General features: G+C 37.9%; 1 protein-coding gene across 1 annotated transcript; it reads left to right on the forward strand.

Moving 5' to 3' along the window:
• Positions 1–3,120: 3,120 nt before the first annotated feature.
• On the forward strand, positions 3,121–7,637 carry LOC104883091 (G-type lectin S-receptor-like serine/threonine-protein kinase At1g11330). The gene is made up of 6 exons (XM_010667545.4): positions 3,121–4,764; positions 5,546–5,847; positions 5,951–6,161; positions 6,299–6,536; positions 6,626–6,776; positions 7,177–7,637. The coding sequence occupies exons 1-6, from the start codon at positions 3,462–3,464 to the stop codon at positions 7,492–7,494; spliced, it is 2,523 nt and encodes an 840-aa protein (XP_010665847.2). The 5' UTR covers positions 3,121–3,461; the 3' UTR covers positions 7,495–7,637.
• Positions 7,638–13,736: the final 6,099 nt, after the last annotated feature.

Below are 13,736 nucleotides of genomic sequence, written 5' to 3' on the forward strand. Positions count from 1 at the left end.
ACAGCTGCAGGGCTAACCTTCTCCATATCTACAAGTGTATCCTCATAATCTTGCTCATTGTATGCCTTAGCATCCTTCCAAAACAGCTGCTTGAACTCATCCCCTCTGAATGTTTTGTGCCAGTGGGCATATATATGCCTAACACAATGTATGTGCTCTGCACTTCGCAAAACACCCTTCACTGCTGCCAAAATAGACTACAAAACATGCAATAAACACAAGTTAGATTGTAAAACATGCAATTAACACACAAGTTGAAATTAAAACATTCAACAACTCACCAAGTGCTCATCTGAGATTATTGCCAACCCTTCTCCATTATTCAACAACAAACATTTCTTCACCTCTGTTAAAAACCAGGCTCAACTGTCATTATTTCTCTCTCCACCACTACCCAAGCCACAGGAAACATCTGGTCATTGCCATCCCTTCCTATGGAAGCCATTAACTGCCCTCTTAAGAATGTCTTCAAGAAACATGAGTCTATACATAAAACTCTCCTACATCCCTCAATCCAACCTTTTGCAACACCATAAAAGCATACAAAAAGCCTCTTGAAAACTAGGGGTGACTTCGATCTCATCATCAGCCACTAACACCAACTTTGTATTAGGACTATTATGCTTTATTGCTTCTAGGTATCTGCCCACCTTCATGTAGTGTTCTTGCATTGAGCCATGTAACAGTTTATGTGCATGAAACTTGACCTTGCAAGCAACTGGTTCCTTGATTACAACCCTATACATCCTCCTCACTTACTCAATAATCTCCTTAGTTGGCTAATGTGGTCGAGCTTTACAAAACTCAAGGAATTGTGCAGCTAACCAAGTTGATGTGAGCTGGTTATTCTTCTCCATGTTCCTTGTACAACAATGCTCACTATATACTGTTTTCACCACATAACAATGTGTGGTATTATCCCATTATGCATACAATCTGAAACTGCATTCAGTATTGCACCTGACTACTAATCTTTGTCTCCTAACTTTCTTGCTTGTCACAACTCTCAAATTTCTCCCTTAATGGATGGCAAACCTTCTTACAGCTTCTCTGAAAGCCTCTCTGTTTGGGAATCTTTGCCCCGCTTTCCATACAAATAAATCCCAATTTTTACCTTGCCCAACTACAAGTCTCCTTGCCCTTTTTCCTTCTTTCAACCTCAGCCTCATCATCACCTTCATCTGGTGAATATTCTGCCCCCTCACTTTCTGCATAGTCACTCACATATAACCACTCTGATCCCCAGTTTGTGCAGTTGACTTGCCTGTTTTAGCTTCCCCTTTGAATTTTTTTGGCCAACTCTATAAGTTCTCTCTTGAACTTCCTCTTAGTCTCCCTAGCCTCTAAGAATTCATCATCACTACAGTCATCATCAGCCTCCACATCAGAATCTTCTTTTTCATCAATCCCTAGTTCTTCCTCAAGGTTGAATTCCTCTTCTTCTAAATCAGTTAACACATCACCATCCTCTGCCTCAACTTCTGGTTCATATAATGAATCAATGTTTTCCTCCTCACTCAACTCCCATTCACTAGGTCTTTCAATGGTATAGGACTGTCAGGCCTATAGTCATACCATCTGTAGTACTCATGTTCATTAGCAGTTGGAATGGATGAGATTTCAAGGTTTTTGGCACATATGGGAGGAGAATTAGGGATTGGAGGGTTACTAGTACATGTAGGAGTAGAATTAGGGCTTGGAGGGTTACTGGTACATGTGGGAGGAGAAGTAGGGTTTTAAGGACTCTTTTGTTGGGGAAATACAACTGGTGAAGGTATCACTATGGTTGGAAATTGTTTTTTAAACTTGGGACTGCTCCTTAGTGGGGACCCTTTTTTTCTTTTTGGGGTTATATGGTTTTCTAGGGGTTTGCTTTTTAGGAGTAACCGCATGTGCAACATACATATCAATGCACCTAGCTTTCACAGCAATGTCCCTCAATTCCAAGGCCTCATCATCATGATAAACCCTCCTCAAACCCTTATCAAGTGTACAATTAGGTATGAGATAATGCAAAGACACAATGTAACCACCACATTTTTTAGCCAAATCTTCCAACCACCACCAAGACATATGATCAGGGTCAACAGGCCATGTTTTAGCTTCACCACCAAGGTAAACTAACCCCTTCCCAGTTTTTTTGAACATTCCCCCATGCCATATTCTCAATATAACATTTTGCTTCGGAAACTACACCAGAATTATAAGCCATAAATCAATCATAAATCCTAAAATTCAAACCTAACAACATCAACACATTGAATTCTAACAAAAAAATTAGAATCAACAAACCAATAAACTTTAAAAAATCGATTGAAAACATTATAAGTAAAAGAAAAAAATCGACTTTTTTTACCTCCTTCCACTGTTCGTCTTCGTCTTCTAGGCTATTCCCACCAGTTTCGTATTCCTCCATTTCCATTTGCCTTAATATCAATCCAAAAAAATCAACCGCGAACTTCTGGGCTGCTCGTCAATGATTGCTCGTTAATGATTGACGTTTGGTGTGAAAAAATGTTTGAGGAAGAAGAAAGAGAAAAGGAAAATAAGAGAATAAACGAAAGGAATGAAAAAGTTAAAAAAAAAAGTTAAATATTTACCTAGAAAATGAAAGGAAAAAAAGGAGGGGGGCTTAAAAATTCATCAAAAATCACTTACAAGTCACGTGTAGAAGAGTTTACCTAGTATAGGAGTTTAACGGGTTACAAGGTCCATTTGTGGAAAATTAGGGAATTTTTCTGGATTTTCAATAAGTGAGACTGTTTTTGGAAGATGGATCATACTTGGGACTGTCTGCATTCAATTTTCCTATTTTTTTTTAAAAAAAAACAAAGAAACAAAATATAAAGGGACATGAAATACTTGGACACTTCAAAGTTTGACAATTGACAGAGAGTGGAGAAATAAGAAAACTCCGATATCATCAGTGAACTGTGTAACCCAACAATTGCACCCAATTTTAATTTAACCAATAGTTGACTATAAAAAGCAACCAACTTGGCCATCCACATCTTTCCTCGTTTGAAATTAGTAATGAAGAATACTGAATAAAATATCTAAACTACGCGTCAACCAATAGAAACCTTATAGAATTGAAAAAAAACCGTACAAAATCATTACAACATCCAAGTTCACATGTTTCACTTCACCACAAAAAATAACACCATTCAGTCATTGACTATAAAAGCACCTCTAGTTGGTCATCCATTTCATATTGCCAGTTGGCCATGAAATGAATTTACAGAAAAAAAGTACAACAAAGAAACAAAACAAACAAGATACAGAGGAGAACGAGCGACAGCCTACAAGAGGGCTGATTGCGAGAGAAATCAGTTAAGTTTTACTATCTTCTTAGCTTTCAACCCTTTCTCACTACTTAGCTCAAGAGATTAAGATCATTTGCTACATAAAAAGCTCTATAAGTGAAGATTTAACCAATTATTTTCAAATCCTTAATAAATATGATTTCAGTTTATGCATTTTTTCTTTACATAATTCCACTTATTGGTTTACACTTTTGCTCTGCCATAAACACCATAACCCCAACTCAGTTCCTAAAAGACCCAGAAACGTTAGTTTCCAAAAATAGCAAATACATATTAGGATTTTTCAGCCCTCCAAACTCTACACATCGTTACGTTGGAATTTGGTATGATCAACCTTCTGTTACAAAGGAAGTTATCTGGGTAGCTAACAGAAACAATCCTGTTACTGATTCTAATGGTGTGCTTAGATTATCAGTTAATGGGAATCTCCAAGTTTTTAATGCAAGAAATCAGACACTTTGGTCATCAAATGTCACTCAAACTGCCGCTAATTTCTCAGTTGCTCAACTGTCAGATTTTGGGAACCTTGTAGTCCAAGTGTTCGCGTCCAACACAACTACTCGCGAAAATGGGACAACCATCTGGTCGAGTTTTTTTCACCCTGCAGACTCAGTTTTACCAAATATGAGGTTCCTTCTCACGCCGAATTCAGATTTGAGGAGGGTCCTGCAAGCTTGGCGTAGCTCTTCAGACCCATCATATGGAAGATATTCAATTGGTACTAATTCTTTAGGACTTTTCCAGATTATCATATGGGATGGAGATAAACTTCATTGGCGAAGTGGTCCTTGGAACGGCAACATTTTCATTGGGACGAGATACCATAACACCGGCTATGGTAATATATTGATCAATGCCGGGTCTTTTGCACAAGAAGAAGTGGGAGGAACTCTTACATTAGTTTTTGCTGGTGCAAATGAAACTTTGTTGTCACACTATACATTGACTCATCAAGGAGTAATAGCTCAAAGATGGTGGGATGATAGCATTCATAATTGGGGGATATCATGGAAGGCTCCAGATAATGATTGTGATTTTTATGCGAGATGTGGACAATTTGGGAGTTGCAATCCGCATCCTACACCAACATGTCGTTGTCTGAAAGGTTTTGAACCGAAAGACAGAGAGGAATGGAAAAGAGGAAATTGGAGTAGTGGGTGTGTACGAAGAAAGCCATTACAATGTGGTCTTGCAGGGGCCAAAAAACAAGATGGTTTCATGAGATTAAAAATGATGAAAGTCCCAGAAAATGCTGAATTAATGAATGGATTGAATCTAAATCAGTGCAGAAGTGTCTGCTTACGAGATTGCACTTGTTTGGCTTATGCATATGATACCCAGATCACATGTTTGACATGGCACGGGAACTTGATCGATGTTGCAGACCTTTCTCCTGGTGGAGTTGATCTCTTCATCCGTCTTGAACATTCAGAGCTAGGTAAACTCGCAACTTATTTGTCATACTTTCTAGTTTCTCCAATTTGTTTGCTTCGTTATTCTAAATCACGGAAGAAAAGATAGTTCATCTCCTCTCAGTTCGTTGGAAACAACCATTTGCTTAGACTAAGGCCTTGTTTGGTTGACAAAATAAATCATGGGAAGTGCAAATTCCTAGGAAGTAAAAGTATATGAAGTTGTTTGGTTGGCAAAACCATGGGAATTTGCACTTCCTAGAAAGTTCTACTTCCTCCAAAATGGAGGAAGTTACTTACCTAGGTCCCCCTAGGTAAGTAGAGCTTCCCATTGTCAACCAAACACAATTTTACACTTCCTAGGAATTTCAAATACATGGAAAAAATAACTTCCTAGTAAGTATGACTTCCCATATACAACCAAACAAGGCCTAAGTAGTTGTTACAATCAAACGTTGAGCATAAGATGAAAAGATTCTCCCTTTCCTTAGCTAATAGCTACTACTATTTGGAATTTACTCATTTTGCTCAACCGTAATGTTTTATGTGTAACTAATTAACAGTCTAAACTCAAACCAAACGCAAAAATTAGAGAAGGAACAAAATGTTTTCCTGTAGGCGATTCTAAAACAGTTTAGTTATTTGTTTGAACTGGTTCAGAGTGCAGTTGCACACATTAGAACCTCACATTATGATATGATCCATACCTTAGCTTGTAATTCAATTTAAGGTGCATAATATTTTCCATAAAGATCAATACGAATAACGTTGTCTAATATGCATAATGGATTTTTATTTTGGCTGCAGGTAATAATATGAATATAAAGGCAATAATTGCAGCTAGTATATTATCAGTATTAGTAATACTACTAGTTGTTGCTGTTATATGCTTCCTATGGAGGAGATCTCGATCAAAAGGAAAGGTACCTCTACCAGATACGAAATTCGCAGAGAAAAAAACAACACAAGATCCACTTCTTTTTGGAGACAAAACTCAAGTTAAGATTGATGAATCACTAATACTGAAATTCGAAACGCTGGCTGAAGCAACAGATGACTTCCATGAAAGTAATTTGCTCGGAGCAGGTGGATTTGGTCGAGTATACAAGGTATGGAATTGTTTAAAAGATTGACATGAGTTATTTTATATACAAATTTTTCAAAGAACCCTTATATATGTCATTGGATACTTCTTCTCCCATTTTGTTACAGGGTAAACTGGAAGATGGACAAGAAATAGCAGTTAAAAGACTATCAAGAGCATCTGGACAAGGTGTACATGAGTTTATGAATGAAGTGGAACTTATTTCAAAACTTCAACACCGAAATCTAGTAAAACTGCTGGGATGTTGTGTTGAAGGAGAAGAGAAGATGCTGATATATGAGTTCATGCCAAATAATAGCTTGGATGCATTTCTATTTGGTTAGTATCTATCAGTGTTTCATCACCTTCACATCAATTCATATATCAATGCAAGTATATTTCGAAATACTTGTTTAATTACAATAGCGTAAATAACATACGGTGATTATATGAAAATGTCTTCTTTTTTCGAGCAGATTCAGACAAGCGTAAACGTTTAGACTGGCCAAACCGATTCAACATTATAAAAGGCGTATGTCGAGGCCTACTGTACCTTCACAGAGATTCCAGATTAAGGATTATACACAGAGACCTCAAAGCAAGCAATATTTTGCTGGATAAAGACCTCGTTCCCAAAATTTCAGACTTCGGCATGGCTAGAATTTTCGGAAATAACCAGGATAAAGCCTGTACACAAAGGGTTGTTGGAACATAGTAAGTACCCTGCATTTCACTCTTTCATCTTACTAAGCCATATATGAAATGATGAATTTCCATCTAAATACATCTTATGAACATTACAGTGGTTATATGGCTCCGGAGTACGCAATGGAAGGTCACTTCTCTGAAAAATCAGATGTTTTCAGCCTTGGGGTGTCATTGATTGAGATAGTAAGCGGACAAAAGAATAACAACTTTTGGTATCCGGAGGAATCTTTGGGTCTACTAGGATATGTAAGTTAATCCTACCTCACAAAAACATGTATATATGCAACTATGCAAGTACTAATTTATGAAATATCACCTCAAATTCACCTAGAAATTAACTTCTCAAAGTAAAAAGGGATAACATTTTTTGTAATTTTGGGTGACAGTTCTTGAAATTCTTCCCATGGACGACTAAGGTTTGATGTATAAACCTGTCAATCCTATATATGATCGAACTTATAAATCAAAAAAATCGCTAGGACCTAAGGTGTCCCCAGCCAATTCTGTGCTAATGAAGCTCGAAAGCTCGAAAATGGCTCGTGTTTGAAACCCAATTGTTTCCATGCATGTTGCATAGGTTGAAACTTCAAGTTTATGCAATTTGTAGGATATACGTAACTAATGATTATTAAAACGATATATGCAGGCTTGGAAATTGTGGAACGAGGATAAGATCATTTCACTGATCGATCCATCGATTCTGAGTGCAAGCTTTGAAGACGAGATTGTAAGGTGCATGCATGTAGGACTATTATGTGTGCAAGAATTTGCCAAAGATAGGCCAAACATGCCAACAGTCATCTCCATGCTTGAAAGAGATATAATGGATCTTCCAAAACCAAATCCAACAGTACTATATATACAGCGCAAGACGCCGTCTGATACAGGATCATCTCCTCCCCAGATCACTGATAATGCTTCTTCCACAAATTATATTACTGTTACATCTTTGACTGCCCGATAGTATACCATTATAAAGAAGAAATTACTGTCCTATTTTCAAACAATCAATTAGTAACATTAATGTATTCCTCCATTTTTATGTTAAGTGTCCTACATTTTGTTTTTGATTATCTCAAAAGCTTATATATCATTGTTTTTGTTGTATTTCCTTCATGTCACAGTATTCAATTTATTTCCTTCTTCCAAAGTCAGAAGTACAAAATAATTGACCATAAAAAGGAAAAGAAATAAAAAACGAGACAGCTGATATGGCTGGCTATTTTGCTAGTTTCTATCACACTGAGCGTCCCTTTTCCCTAAATTTTGTTACTGAATACAAGATGCTAAAGATGTTATCCTTGTTTAGTCTTTTACAAATAATACTTAAAAGTTACAGAGCTAAATATTCAATATCCAAACAGTAAGTGCAACTTGCCTTCAAATTTAATGTAGAATAACGACTGATCTACATAGCCAACAAAAAACTAAACAAAAACATGTGAGGATGGTATGCATATTCAAAAGAAACGAAAAGTTCGAGAGGTACATATGCAGTCACAGTTTGTCTTTTTATTTGTAGCCGACCTGAACAAAAGTTTTGTACTTTTACTCTGTATATATATTAACCTTGACTATATTTTTTTCGGTATACATAAATATATGTAAAAATGTTTTATGTTTAAAATAGTTCCAAATTTTCTATAATATTACTAACAAACAACTCCAAATATCAATAGTCAGAGTTATACATCGACAAGGATAAAAGTTAAAGTGTTGCAAATATCTTGAATTGGCAAATGTATATTATTCCGACACTCATGTCTTAAACTCAAGCAGAGTCTCCTATTCTAGAAATCTCGTAAAAGATGAAGTGATGAACCACCCTTGGACAAGTACCCGTGTCCAAGTTCCAACTCTCTTTAGCTATATAAACCAACTTAGTTATCTACCAGGCAGAAGTGTTGTTCATCACTACATCAGATGTATAGTTTGTATATTCCACCCCTATGATTTTCGAACGGAAACTAGTTGCTGCCACGTACTGTGTTTTATTCTTTTTAACTATGTTTTGGCTCTTCGCATCAGAGTCAATTTCATTTGCATAATCTTGACAGCTTATTGCTTGACAATTATAATTGTCATGCAGTGTCCTCACCACCACTTTATAAAACATAGTATAGTCAGTTAAGTAGTTAGTCGCACTTAAAAGAAATCATTATGTAGAACTTTAACTAAAAGCACCTTTTTTGAATAGAAACAAAGATAATTCTGAGTTAACCATCCTCCAAGATCAATGAAACCAAAGGCACATCTTCAAGTACTTCTTTTCTTACCTCAATTTCAGAATTTCAATGGCTTTTGACAGCATTAACACTACAAAGTTCATCAAAGATTCAGAAGCTATGGTCTCCAGCAATAGAAATTTCAAGGTGGCTTTTTTCAGCCCACCAAACTCTAGTCATCAGTATGTTGGTATTGTCAAACATCACCGTCCACTCTCTTCTCTCCTAGCTTCTAGGTGAATGCTCCTTGTCAAAATTTACAGCATGATGGAGTCAATTATTACCAATTCAATAAATGCATAGAGTAGAAAAATTTACTAGCTAGGTTCACCACTCACTATATTGTAGCCCACCTTAGTAGAAAAATGTAGTAGGATGTGTGAAAGCCATATTATGAGCAATAGATCATGGTGGTATAAATAGGGGCTTTGCTTGCCCATTGGTTGTGTGCCCAACCGTGAGTTTCCTTGAGTGTAGTAGTGAGTGTTGTGAGTAGTACAACAACTCATAATAGTGTATGAGTAGAATGTAAAACAAAAACTCCAGAATATTGTTATACTATGTTTTTGTTTATGAGTGATAAAGAGTATTAACTTTTCATCTACAAATATTTTTTTGTTGATCATTCCACATAAATATACCCCAAAATATCTTACAATTGGTATCAAGAGTCATTCGTTCAGTTAAATTTTTTCGGGACCATTTTATGGCAAACTTATCGGTCGGGGACCGAAATATCGCAGTAGTATAGTCAAAAATATTTTTGGCTATCTTAACGTCGGGGACTGTATTGCGAGGTGATTTTCCATTAGTGCACAGTCCGGGACTGTGAAGCTTGTTGGTTAGGGACCAAGCTTACTTGTGTATTGTCAGGCAATACCAAGTCACGAATGGCGGATATTGCTAGTTTATCTAGTAATATTGAGAAACTCAACAATGGAAATTATAGTACGTAGAGCACAAGTATGCAATTCTATTTGTTGGGACAAAATCTTTGGGGTATAGTCGGTGGTAGTGAAGTTACTATAATACCAACCGATCCAGAAGAGTTAAAGAAGTGGAAAATTAGGGCAGGAAGAGCCATGTACGTGTTAGCAGCAACTGTCGAGGACGAGTTGCTATACCGCATCAAGGATGCGAAGACACCCAAGGAGGCATAAGACACCCTTGGAGCTTTGTTCTCTAAGAAGAACGATGCTCAACTTCAGCGTCTCAAGAACGAGGTATTGTCAATTAATCCAACAAAACAACATGATGGTGAACCAGTATTTCACCAAAGTTAAAACTTTTTGTGAGCAAATCACAAAGTTAGATCTTGAAAATCCCATCATAGAGACGAGGATGCGCAGGATTATTGTCCGCGGCTTAAAGCCTAGATATAGCAGTCTTGTCACGGCGATCCGAGGTTGGGCTACACAACCATCTGTAATTAAGTTCGAAAATGTGTTAGCCAATAAGGAGGCTCTAGAAAATCAAATGTTTGGAGTTTCCGTCAAGGATGAGAGAAATCTCTTTTTGGCAACAAGAAGTCAATTAAGGCAGGTAATAAGACATGCGAGTTGAGTAATCAACCTTGCAAGTCAAATAGACAGTCAGGGGGATTTGAAAAGGACAACACAGAGGAGGCTTCCATCGAGGGGGAACTCGACAACAAGACGAGAAGGAAGGGAAAAATCAAACACGACAAGATGTCGTCTGTTATAACTACAAGAAGAAGGGACACTATGCTCGAGACTGTTGGTCCAAACCAGCAGAAGGGAATGCTGCAACTTTGGTGGAGCATGAAAGCCGAAGTGAAGTCGAGTGGGATGCACAAGCATCCTACGCACTAGAAAAGGAATAAATCTTCGACATGGAGGTAGTGTCACCCAACAGTATGGAGCCATAGGAAGCTGCACTTGTCGTAGTCAACGACAAGATGATCAATTATAAAGATGATTGGATCATGATTGCTCCAATCACATGACTGGAGATAAAGAGAAAATTCTGAGCATGTCCTAGTACAAGCGTGGTCAAGTTGTGATAACAACAAACAACTCAGAATTGTGAATAACCCATATTGGCGAGGCAGTGGTGATTCCACGATTCAACAACAAGCAAGTTCATCTTGATAATGTCTACCATGTTCCTGGTATGACAAAGAAACTGTTGTCAGTTTCATAACTGACAGCATCCGAAAACCATGTTGTTTTCGGTCTTCGTGACGTGAAGGTGTACAAGACGATGAAAGGAAATTCTTCTCCTATCTTAGAGGGACGATGTCTTGAATCAGTCTATGTGATGTCTGCTCAAATGACATATGTAGACAAGGCGAAGAAAAAGAGATAGCTGATTTATGACATGCACGCTTGGGTCACGTGAGCTACAACAAGCTCAAGGTGATGATGAATAAGTCAATGCTCCAAGGTCTTCCTCAACTAGATGTCAAGGAAGATATAATTTGCATTGGATGTCAATTTGGTAAAGCACATCAACTTCCATATGAAGATTCGAAGTTCAAATTGAAGGAACCTTTGGAGTTGGTTCACTCAGATGTCTTTAGTCCAGTAAAGCAACATTCAGTGAGTGGTTTACGCTACATGATCACTTTCATTGATGATTTTTCAAGATATGTCTGGGTTGATTTCATGAAAGAGAAATCTGAATCATTTGGCAAGTTCAAACTGTTTAAGGAAACAGTGAAAAAGAAGTTGGCGGAAAATTAAGTCCCTACGTACCGACAATGGAGGAGAGTATACATCTAGAGAATTCTCCCAATACTTGCAAGATTGCAAGGTGCAACACCTGTCCAAATACTCTACAACAAATCGGCATCTTGCAGAGACATGCAGAAGCATGTTAGCTGCCAATAACGTGCCACCACATTTTTGGATTAAGTGTATGAGGACAGCACACACATGTGACAAATCGATTACCTCAGGCGAGACTAGATTTTGTCTCACCATTTGAGAAACTAAGAAAGATGAAGCCAGCAGTGAGCCATTTCCGAGTTTTTTGGATGTGTATGTTACGTCTTTGTTCTTGAGCATATGCGTAACAAGTTTGATAACAAGGTTATTCGTTGTATGTTTGTGGGATACGATGATCAGAGGAAAGGTTGAGATAAATGTCACATGTCACGAAATGTGGTGTTTGATGAAGCATCATCTTGGTGGTCACCACAAGCTGTATTATTGCCAGACTCAAAGGAGATCGAGGAAAAGCTTCAAGAAAAGATGGACGAGAAAGACGAAGGTCAGTCTAGTTAAGATGGTGGTAGTCTTGAGATTGAGATATCTCAACCTACACCAACAGAAAGAGAGAAAAGTCCATGGCAAACAGGAACACATCATAGAAATAGTGGAGAAGAAAGGCCAAGTCAAATTGAAGATTTTGAAGAAGAAAAACCTCACAAGCACTAAGCAGGTCCACAAGGCAGAGAAAACCAAATACATGATATGCAAATGTGTGGTTGAGGATGTAAAAGAGCCAAGTCGCTATGATGAGGCAGCTCGAAACAAAGATTGAAGAAAAGCCATGAAAGAAGAAATTTAAGCTCTACACCAAAACAATGGGGGGTTAATGCCAAAGCCTTGAGAAGTTCAACCTATTTCTTGCAAATGGGTATACAAAGTGAAGACTGGACCTGATGGTACCATCGAAAAGTACAAGGCGAGGGAGGTAGCTCGAGGATTTTCTCAACAATATGGGCTAGACTACGATGAAAAGTTTAGTCCTTGCCAAGATTACTACAGTTCGTGTTTTACTAGCACTTGCCGCTAGTAATTCTTGGAAGCTCTGGCACATGGACGTCAAAAATGCATTTCAACATGGTGAGTTGGATAGAGACATGTACATGGATCAACCTAAGGGGTTCGAGAATCAGTCTTATCCACATTACGTATGCAAGTTGAAGAAGGTGTTATATGGTTTGAAGCAAGCACCACGCGGCTGGTATGGAAAGATAGCGGAGTTTCTGTTACAGAGTGGATACTCTGTAGCACCAGCTGATTCGAGCTTATTTGTGAAAGCTCGAGATGGAAAGTTGGCAATAGTTCTTGTATATGTGGATGATCTTATCATCACAGGATATTTTGAAGAGGAGATTCAACAAACAAGAGTTAATCTTTCAGTACGTTTTCAAATGAAGGAGCTCGGAGAATTAAAACATTTTCTTGGTCTTGAAGTGGACAGAAATATGCCCATGATCTTCTAGAAAAATATGTAATGGTCGATTGCAAGCCTATCTCAACTCCAATGGAGGTTAATGCAAGGTTATGTTCAGTCGAAGGCAAAGATTTAGAAGATGTGACAATGTACAGACAATGATAAAAGAGATTGAAGTTGTCGGATACTGTGATGCTGACTATGCTGGTGATCTCGACACACGTCGGTCAACTACAGGTTATGTGTTCAATCTGGGTACTAAAGCAGTCTCTTAGTGTAGCGAAGAATCTGCATCAACCAATTGATCGGGAAGTCAAGTCAGCCTGTCATAATCAGTTTGCGATACGTTTAGCGAAGAATCCTCTTTTTCACGCGAGGACAAAACATGTGGAGGTATGTTATCATTTTTTCCGAAAGAAGGTTCTACAAGGTGAAATTGAACTTTGAACAAGTGAATACGAAAGACCCCAGGTTGCTGATATATTCACTAAAGGCCTTGCAGGACCAAATTGAAGTTTGAAAAGTTCCGTAAACAACTTGGTATGACCTCTAGACTAATTCTGAGTGATAGTAGCCGTTGAGGGGGAGTGTCAAACATCACCGTCCACTCTCTTCTCTCCTAGTTTCTAGGTGAATGCTCCTTGTCAAAATTTACAGCATGATGGAGTCAATTATTACCGAGTCAATTATTACCAACTCAATAAATGCATAGAGTAGGAAAATTTACTAGCTAGGTTCACCACCCTCTATATTGTAGCCCACCTTAGTAGAAAAATGTAGTAGGATGTGTGAAGCCACATTATGAGGAGTAGATCATGGTAGTATAAATAGGGGT

This window comes from Beta vulgaris, chromosome 8 (assembly GCF_026745355.1).
Source record: "Beta vulgaris subsp. vulgaris cultivar EL10 chromosome 8, EL10.2, whole genome shotgun sequence".
NCBI classification, from domain to species: domain Eukaryota; kingdom Viridiplantae; phylum Streptophyta; class Magnoliopsida; order Caryophyllales; family Amaranthaceae; genus Beta; species Beta vulgaris.

Bases quoted from the DNA above. Each gene is read 5' to 3' on its own strand.
- LOC104883091 (XM_010667545.4), top strand. From the start codon at position 3,462: ATGATTTCAGTTTATGCATTTTTTCTTTACATAATTCCACTTATTGGT. The intron at 4,765-5,545 runs GTAAACTCGCAA...TTTTGGCTGCAG, and splicing joins TCTTGAACATTCAGAGCTAG to GTAATAATATGAATATAAAG. The intron at 6,162-6,298 runs GTTAGTATCTAT...TTTTTCGAGCAG, and splicing joins CTTGGATGCATTTCTATTTG to ATTCAGACAAGCGTAAACGT.